The following is a 9,860-nucleotide window of genomic DNA, read 5'->3' as shown; positions in this document are numbered from 1 at the left end:
TGTTAAAGGAGGGTAGGTGTTATCTTAAAAAAATTGTATATTTGATATTTTCAAGTGTGCAAAAATGCACAAAGCCAAACCCGTAAGCCATAAAAAAATAATGCACAACAAGGCGAATGAACAACAATGTACAATTCCGGTAAGTTTTGTTGTGAAGTCCAATTTATAAACAGAAAACCCTTGAATGAGGAGAATGGGAATTATATGATGTGAGCATCATTGTGTTATTGGAGCATGTCATATGTAATGGCCCTCTAACAAAGGACCATGTGTTATGGAGTATGGACTAAAAATGACCCTTCTAGTTGAATAGAAGACCCCTCTCCCTATAAGGGCCAAAATGAATGTAGAAAATTTTCATTATATTTTTCCCTAGGAATTTAAGCCACCAATGTTAAAGGAAGCTTAATGTTATATCAAAGAAAGTATTATTTCTTCTTAAGCATGCAAAAATGCATGAAGCCAATCCCATAAACATGCCGATGTCCATATCTCTAAAATTATTTTCTGGTAACAGTATGAAGTTCAAGGATGAAGCTATTTTATGTTGAAGTACCGTGGCAGCATTGCAATATGATGTGACCCTCATCTCGCTGGCATTGCCTTCAGTGTGGAGAGGGAAAAAGTGTATTGCTTGAAACATCTTCAAGATGAGCCTACTAATGTTTAAAGAGCATTAACAAATAGGGTGACGTAGGAAAGTTTGTTTGGTTTTTAAGATTTGTGCAATTTTCAAAATTAAGATTTCTCATTTTTAGACAAGTGTACTTGGATACTATGTGAGGGATATATATATTTTTAACTTTGTTGAAGTGTATTTGTGTGCTTGCAATGTGTTACAAGTAAAATTTAACTGTACAACATTATTTAGAACATATGAACAAGTAGTTAGCTTTAGTAGTAGCGTTTCTACAATTTATTTTGAAAATTATTTATTCTAATGGTGAGTTATTTCTAGGTCGCATGAGACTAATTATTTTCATGTGTATTTTAGTTGATTAAGCTTAGAAATAGGGCTTATGATTTCACAATTTGTTCACAATTTAATATCGCTCTTCTTCTAGATTGAAAATGCAATTACTGTATTTTTTATGTGCTGGTTGTGAGTGTGCAGGGTGAGAGCTTAAGAAAATAATCCAAAACCTGCGAAGGCCTTTTTGTGACTAAACACTTGAGCATAGTAAACTAGGCCTGTAGGTAATTCACCTTATAATAGAACCTTGAATTTGACTTGGTTCTCACAGCTGCAGGAGAGAAAGCAACCCTATCTGAAATTAACGACGTAGAAACTGACACAGATGGCCAATTCATTGCCAAATGCCTTTACCAAGTAAAAGGTCGTTGACCATCAGGGTGAGTGTAGTGGACTTATAGAAAGCCAAAGATTCTACCCAATTTTTTGTCTTTCCAGGGTGCAAGGTTTACTTTCTTTGCCTCAAGGGACTATCACCCCTTCAACTTGTGCATTGGTAAACCTTCTTTGTAGCACAAGATGTCGACATCCCTAACACACAAAATAAGCAGAGTTTTGACATTGCCGTCCTACATATAAAAAAAACAATAGAAAAGTTAGAATAATTATTCAAACTAAAGCTCACCAAACATCATAGTGCTTAAGACAATCACTTTTTCTATTTAAGTGTTAAAAAAAGCAGCATAAATCCACCAAAAATAAAAGATACAATTTGTACAACCAAAAAGCCTCATTCAGTGGGTTGCACACATGAACATGAACATGTAGATAGACATTTATAGGCATTCATAGAACACAGAATGCAGCATGCAAGCTAAGAAAAGGAAAGTTGATGCATATGGACACACAGATTTTGTAGCTTGACAACTAGCAGAGTGATTAGACTATAATAAACGCAGAAAAAATCATCTAACTAAAAGAAGGTCCAAACTTCGACAACTTATGATATTTGGTAATCCATGGGCAAGAATTTTGGAAGTGGAATGGAAGGAGGAAGTGTGTTCGAAAAGCGCAGACCTTCTCGGGCTTCTGATAATCAATCTCTCCCTGGTAACTCCTCAACGGCAGGATCGTGGGTGGAAATCTGTGGTTCTCGTCATCAATATTTCAGAAGTGGATGTCAAGCAACTCTCAATTCAGTTGATAAATGGAACACCAATAATCAAGATCGCTTCAAGGGTTTGGGAAAAGATGAAGCAGCCCTTTCGTTGGACTGTGATTTGTTGTTTCATTGGAGACTTATAGAAGAAGAACATTGTTTATGCTTACATTGCTAATGATCTGATAAGTCCATGGAGAGAAGTTGCAAACCTTAAGTTCCTTTCTTAGGGAGGGATGCATTCCATGTAAGTGTTCATAGTGAGGATGAACTCAGGGTAGTTTTTAGAAGGGGGAGAATAGAAACTGTGTGGAAGAGTGATGGTTGCGAGCAGATGGGATCCAAGATGCTCCTTATCGATTCAGGAGAATATGGGAGTGCCAATCTGGATTAGGGTTCTTAATTGCCTTTATTTTTACGGAATCGATGCACTTTCCAATCTACTGCCAGAGTGCTATAGGGAGAACCGATGGAAGATGACATCCATACTCAATCAAAGTCAAGAATGGGGCTTGCAGAATCTGTGTGCAGATAGCATTGGATTTCAATCCAAAATACTAGGTTGAATTGGAATTAGAATCGGGAGAAATTGATCTTCAAGAAATCAACCGTGTGAGTAATATTAAAATTTCCTCCCATTGCAAAGCGAATATATACTCATATGGCAAGTCGGTGTAGAGTTAATCAATTGGTGGTTTCTTCTCAAGAGGGTGTGGCAAAGTAAGATGGGTGGATGGAATTGAAAATTATCACTATGTCAGGAAAGCTAAGGGGTGGCAGGGAGGGAATAAGAAAAAAATTTTGGGAAAAAATGAGGAGTTAATAAAGGAGAGACCCAGATCAAAAGCAGAACCAGAATTGGGGGTAACAAGTTTCGGTTTCTCCATAGGCAGATGGAAGTTGAAAAAGAACGTCAAACCCAGAAACATTGGAATCCAGAGATTGAGTTACAGGAGACCAGCAATTGTGGACTAACTTGAAGACCAACCAGGAGATGGAGAATCAATTGATAAAAAAAAGAATCGAAGGGGAGAACCATGAGTCCTCATCAGGGTTGATTCTTTCTCCTCCAATAAAAAATAATGCAGTTCCATTTTTCTTCACCTTATATGTCTAACAACGTAGGAATTAGCCTTCCACTAGCTGCTATGAAAACAAATTGGTTGAGTCTTTATCTCCTATCATAATTTAAAAACAAGTTCAGATCTGACAAACATATGTATGTGTATCATTTCACATCCTTATTGGATCCCACTGGAACATTGGACTCCCATTCTCATTCACTTATGAAAGAGCATGACCAATCTAAACCTGATTGCTCCAAATTTCTGCACCAAAAATGGATCCAAAATCAGGTCAAGTGGTAATTGAACTTATTATATCTATCTACGTACCTAATCAAATTGGATTCGCAAAACCAAATTAATGATGTTTCATGCCGATGGTCAGGTCAACAAAGGGACTTGGGTTGAAATCCCACCAGATCGAGTCCGAGATCCAGAATGAAGAATTCCTAGTGCCACCAGGAAGCATCTGCCAACTCACAAAAATACACCTAACTTTTTGTTATTATAAAAACAGCACAGTTGTTCCATGATAAACTAAAATGTATACAAACTTAGTACTCTTTAAACGAACAGTACGGTCGGCCATGTTTTCTCGCCTAATAATTCTATAATTAAGTAAAAGCATAATCAATTTTAATCATTTATTATTTTGTGCATTAATAAAAGGCATAACTTGTTGGGACATAGTTAACCACGTATGTATGTTATTTGGTGTTGTCACAGTGGCCGATAATGGAAATTAATGAGCTAATTGATTTGATTATATAGAAAGTTGTTTTAGTCTTTTCATCTTAATAATTATAGATAAGCTATTAGTAACTAGCAGAAGTTTACTCTTAATCAACAGTGAAAATATCTTGTATTTCTTCTCATCCCCATATCTTTAGATAAATTTTCAAATGTTGCCATCAACTTATTTGAAAAAATAAGTGTCTCCACCGTTTATATTAACATAAAACCACGAGGACATACACCTTGCCGAGTAAAAGAAACATTCTTTTTAAACAGGAAAAGCTGAAACTTAACTTGTTCATGGTTTCACTGCTATTCGTGAGCACATACTAAACCTTAACATCGTGAGCCGGAGTAGTTGAGTAGTGCCCAAATTCGTTGGGATTAGATAGGGCTGTACAATTAGTCAAGCTAACTCAAGCTCGACTTGAGCTTGTTCAGTTACGCTCTATTTGATAACTCAAGTTTATAAAGGAGTCGAGTTTGAGTTACATAAATTTGACTCTATTTTCTTCAATTTAGCTTCTTTTTTTAATTTTCAAATTTAAAACAAAGAAATTGAAGGAAAAGTTGGTACAGGAACTTAAACAAGCCAAACTCAAGCCACGATTTGGTCTATTGAGTTAACCTTTTGCTGATCTTGTACAGCTTGAGTCTAGTTCAAGCCACGATTTTGGTCTATCGAGTCAACCTTTTGCCCATCTTATGTCGAGCTTGAGCCCAGCAATGACTCCATGTGTGCAGCCCAAGGACTAGTCCTTCTGAGTTGACCACAGAACTGAAGCATTTATTGGAAACGAAGTCTCGGTCCATTCGAGCCTTTTCAGGCTGATTCTGGTAACATCGATTATCTGATCGGTGGGAATAGTTCTGCTGTTAAATGTCCAACAGAGCCTTCCACTATATGCAGTATACCCAACTTCGATTAAGAAAAAATAAAAATTAAAAAAAAAGAACAAAAAAAGCTAGAGTCGAAAAACTGGCAAAAAAAGCATGATATTGAAAATATGTTTGCCAAGGTAAGACAAATCTTGTTGTTGTAATCTATTGCACCAATTAAGGCATTCGATGTGGAGATAGGAATACCGTGCCGAAAACGCAAAGTCTGGAAATAAGAAAGTGATATCGCATTTTTTTCAAGAGAGTAGGCTTAGTCTTCCATCGATTTGAATTGGAGAAAAACAAGGCTAAATTTCTGAAACATAATTATAACACCACTGTGTGATATGGGCAGGCGGACAGTTTATATTTGAGTGTTAGGAGTGTCAACCTCTTATAGTGGAAAAGAGGAGTCAAAGATGTCATAGTGGCGCTGCACCCCAAAACACCGAACTCAGGCTCTAGACCAAGTTTGGGTTAGGTATGAGTTTCGGCTTTGTGCCACACGATGGGTCCCCCGACACAATCCAGATAACATTCTTTAGCTCCTCAATTAAATGCCACCTAGTTTGAATCAATAGCAATTCATATTCAACACAGCCAGCCACAATAGTGTGACTGTGACGCTGAAATATTCCGTTCTTTAAAGGAGTTGATGAAGTTGGCCTGATTCCAGTCTGGTGATTTGGATGATGTAGTTGTGAGCCAGCACAAAAATATTAACAATTAAATTTTGTTTTTTTAAACATAATTAGACAATCTATGAAAATTAATAAAAAACAATAACAAGTGGACAAAATCAATTGATTTAGCATAGATTTGAAGGAATCGGCGGCCGATTCAAGCCAATATTTCCAACTAATCTGATGAGATAGTTTGAGTATCAAGAACGGTGGGTTGAGTGAAAAATTCCATCGTCCGTCCGCTAAAAACAGTGTACTCAACACAGCCAGTCATATGGATCCCCATATTTGCACTAACCAAGCAACAAAGTAGTTGCATTTTTCAAAAGAAAAAGCATTAAATGTGTGAAAAATAAGTCAGCCTAATAAAAAGACAAAAACTGCCGTTTCATTTTTGAAAAAAAAATGCCATAGCAAAAAAACACGTTTTTCTGCATTATTCTCATTTTTAATGTTGCCTTATAGTTTCTCATTTATTTGATTTTTCTCGGACTTTTAAGTTTTTTTAATTTTTTCTAAAAATGTACCATATTTTTCCATTATTTTTATCTTTTTTCTAAGCTCATTGTTGAGAAAAACCTCTCCATTTAAAAGGCAAAACCAATCTTTGTGAACATGGTCGAAGCCCAAGCTTTGGGAATCATTAAAAAAAAAAAGTTCAAATTGACAACTTTGATTTGGGACTGAATGGAGTGGAAAACTGGTAAATGAAAATAAGATAAGGGTGGCCAAGAAAAAGCCTCGTTGATGTAACCATTAGTCGTGCGGCTGGATTTGGAATTGTGAAGCAATATGTTCCAAAGCAGTAGACCTGAGTCATCTTCAATTTCTAAGAAATGCACAAATTTTCTAGAAGTAAATCCATACATAAATTAAAGACCTAGCTTCTTCTTCTATTCATGCATGTTTTGCATAGAAAATTGGACAGGCATGGCAACCACTGGCCAGTCACCTCAGCCACTTGCATTTCTTTTGTGTTTATCCTCCTTCACCTTGATTATGGTTCTCGGCCAAGAGGAGGCGCCCTCAGCCCTTGTTTCTCTGAGCAACGTGACAGACCAATTCACTTTGCTGTCTTCCAAATCCTTGTCACTAAAGACCCTTATAGTGTGTTATCAAAATGGAATTCCAATATCTCCTTCTGTGAGTGGAATGGAGTTTCATGCGGTCATGGTTCACACAGGGTTGTTGCTCTAACCTCTCTGAAAAGGCACTCGAAGGTACTATCTCCCCATACATCAGCAATCTCTCCTTCTTACAGGTTATTGATCTCTCGAGTGACAGTTTCCATGGTCACATTCTCGTTGATTTTAGTTGTCTCCTTCTGTTAGAAAATCTTTCTATAAGAAAAAACAATTTTGAGGGGTTGATCCCACAAACATTAAGCCATTGTCGAGGTCTCCAAATACTCTCAGCAGGAGATAACCAATTCTATTGAAGCATCCCAAAGTTTCTAGGCAGTTTGTCAGAACTCAAGCTCTTAAACATTCAAGGTAATAGGCTCACCGGCACCATTCCAGTTGCTTTGGCTAATCTCACAAAACTGGAGTTGTTTAGTACCGGGGGGAATCAGATACAGGGGAACATTCCTCCTGAGTTGGGAAGCCTAACCCTTGATGGCCTTTAGCATGCAAATGAACAATCTCACTGGTACACTACCTGAGAGCTTGTTTAACCTATCTGTGCTTCTGACTTTGAGCTTTCAGTTCAATCAACTAACAGGGCATCTCCCTAAAGATGCTGGCTGCTTCCTGCCCAATCTCCAAGGACTCTATATGGGTCAAAACAATTTTGATGGCCCTCTCCCAGCTTCTCTTTCTAATGCTACATGACTTCAACGTCTTACTGCAGAAGACAATAAATTGAGTGGTCTGATACCATTAGAATTTGGTAGTCTGTCACAACTCAGGCAGCTTTGCCTTTGGGGAAATATGTTGACCAATGTCCCTGGCAACTGTGAGCTCTCCATTCTCACATCCTTCACAAACTGTCAACTGCTAGAGGAAGTTGATCTATCACAAAACCTTTTGAACGGCATTCTTCCTACCACTGTTGGAAACCTGACAACCACCTTGTGGAATCTTGAACTTAACTCTAATCACATTGAAGGTACTATCCCATTAGCCCTGGCCAACTTGACCAAGTTAATTGCCTTAGGTTTGAGTTCCAACAAAATAAAAGGGCTCATTCCACCAAATGTAGGACAGATGCACAGCTTACAGGTGTTGTTTCTTGACAATAATGCATTAGAAGGCCCAATCCCACTATCAATCTACCAGCCGCATGTATGTTTTTTATATTCAACACAACATCCTAATTGGGTCAATTTCAAGCTCTATAAACAATCTCACTAGTTTGAAAAGGCTGGATCTGAGCTCAAACAATTTGTCATCAACACTACCACCTGGCCTTTGTGAGTTGAAGGACTTGTCGGAACTATACTTGCAAGACATCTCTTTCACTGGTCCCCTGCCTCTGGGTCTCGGGAATTTTGCCATGATGATCAACATGTATATCTATGTAAATAAGCTGAGTGGAGAGCTTCCTTCATTATTATCAAAGCTCCAAATGCTAAAGTATTTGAACCTCTCTCACAACACATTTGATGGTTACATTCCTCAAGAACTTGATCACATGGTAAACATTGAAGCTATTGACCTTTCCCACAACAAGCTTTCAGGTGAAATACCAAAATCATTGGAGAAACTTCAACACATCCACATCTTGAACTTGTCCTTCAGTCTATTGGAAGGAGAGCTTCCAAGTGGTGGAAAGTTTGCAAACCATTCTACCGAGTTGTTCCTAGGGAACTATGCTCTATGTGGAGCTCCCAAATTCCATGTGCCATTGTGCTTAGACAAAACAGAGAGGCAAAGTAAGAGCAATGCGGCTAGAGTCATTGCCGCTTGCGCAATTGGAGGCTCAACACTTGAGGTCATTGTTTGCACACTCATTGGTATCTCATGCTATAGAAAGAGGGGGTTGTCAAAGCGTCCTGACGACATTGAAAGATTACGAGGAATTACACTCTCAGTGATTTCTTACAGAGAGTTATTGCATGTGACGAGCAACTTCAGTAATGCAAATTTTGTTGGGAATGGAAGCTTTGGTTCAGTGTACAAAGGAATTCTAGCCGATGGAACGACAGTGGCTGTTAAGGTCCTTAATTTGCTATTTGAGGGAGCATCTAAAAGTTTTGACATTGAGTGCACTGTCATGCACCAAATCAGGCACCGAAATCTCGTTCAAGTCATCATGGCTTGCTCTAATAGAGATTTCAAGGCTTTAGTTCTCCAATACATGCCCCTTGGAAGCCTAGAAGTCTGTCTACATTCAACTGGCCATCACTTGAATCTCTTTCAGAGATTGGATATCATGATTGATGTGGCTTCTGCTCTAGAATATCTTCACCATGGTTACTCGGAGACTATAGTTCATTGTTATTTCAGCCAAGTAATATGCTATTAGATGAGAACATGACAGCATACATCAGCGATTTTGGCATAGCAAAGATTCTAGCTGGTCAGAATTCTTCTACTCTTACTGCCACTCTTGGTACCACCAGATACATTGCGCCAGGTACGTACTATCACTTTTTTTTTGTCTTTTTATAAATTTTGTGTCTCTCAAAGTGTCAGTAATTGCCTGAACCATTTCATGAGTCAATGTGGCCAGGCTTTGAGTTCTGGTAAGTACCTTTCTACCTAATGGCTAACAATCGACACTATTAAATGATTCACTCAATTTAGGAGCCATTTAGGAGAACCTTGGGATAGGTCACAGGAGAATTAGAAGCAAAATAAGTTTTATTAGGCCTTTATGTTGTGAAATCACTGCGCCATACAATTAATGAGTCTCAACAAATCTCACGTGTCTCATAGAAAAAATCTGGATACATGTTTGAATTCTTTTAAGAGTGCTTGAATATCATATATATAGGTAGGACTTCAGTTCTAAATCAAAATCTTGTATTCTTTTTTTAGATGTATATATGAGAAAAGAACAAGAGAAAGGCAGGATTGGATGTTCAATTGATCTTAACTCATTTAAACTTTGGTAATTTTGTACCAATATATTTAAACTTGAACCTTATTCCTGAGCCTATCTTTTGATCATGTGACCTTTTGACACTTTTCTTCCAACTTTTGAGTATTAAAAAGGGATGACCAATCAAACACTTTAATTGGCTGTTAAAGGCGTTTAAGGCTGGAAGCAAAACATATATATTTAACCTATGACGAAGTGAAGTGTAAGTTTCAAAATGAATTTGGTAAAATTACAAAAGGACAAAAACTGAAGAAGAACAACTAGTTAAAATGATAAGTACTAAAGAAGAATGTCAAATTTATGGTGGACGAAATTTGATTTTTGCCAACAAATTTCTAAAGTTTAACCATACAACAATTATCTGCAATCTGGCAGCATTG

General features: G+C 37.5%; 1 protein-coding gene across 1 annotated transcript in view; it reads left to right on the top strand.

Moving 5' to 3' along the window:
* The first annotated feature begins 8,909 nt into the window (after positions 1–8,909).
* The window catches only part of LOC116252592 (receptor kinase-like protein Xa21), a 39,971-nt gene continuing 39,020 nt past the window's right edge, over positions 8,910–9,860 (top strand). Inside the window, exons 1-2 of the mRNA XM_031626957.1 lie at positions 8,910–9,012; positions 9,109–9,121. Coding sequence (XP_031482817.1) covers positions 8,910–9,012; positions 9,109–9,121 — 116 coding nt within the window. The remainder of the gene's footprint in view (positions 9,013–9,108; positions 9,122–9,860) is intronic.

This window comes from Nymphaea colorata, chromosome 4, assembly GCF_008831285.2.
Source record: "Nymphaea colorata isolate Beijing-Zhang1983 chromosome 4, ASM883128v2, whole genome shotgun sequence".
NCBI lineage: Eukaryota > Viridiplantae > Streptophyta > Magnoliopsida > Nymphaeales > Nymphaeaceae > Nymphaea > Nymphaea colorata.
This window is presented reverse-complemented; position numbering and strand designations above follow the sequence as displayed.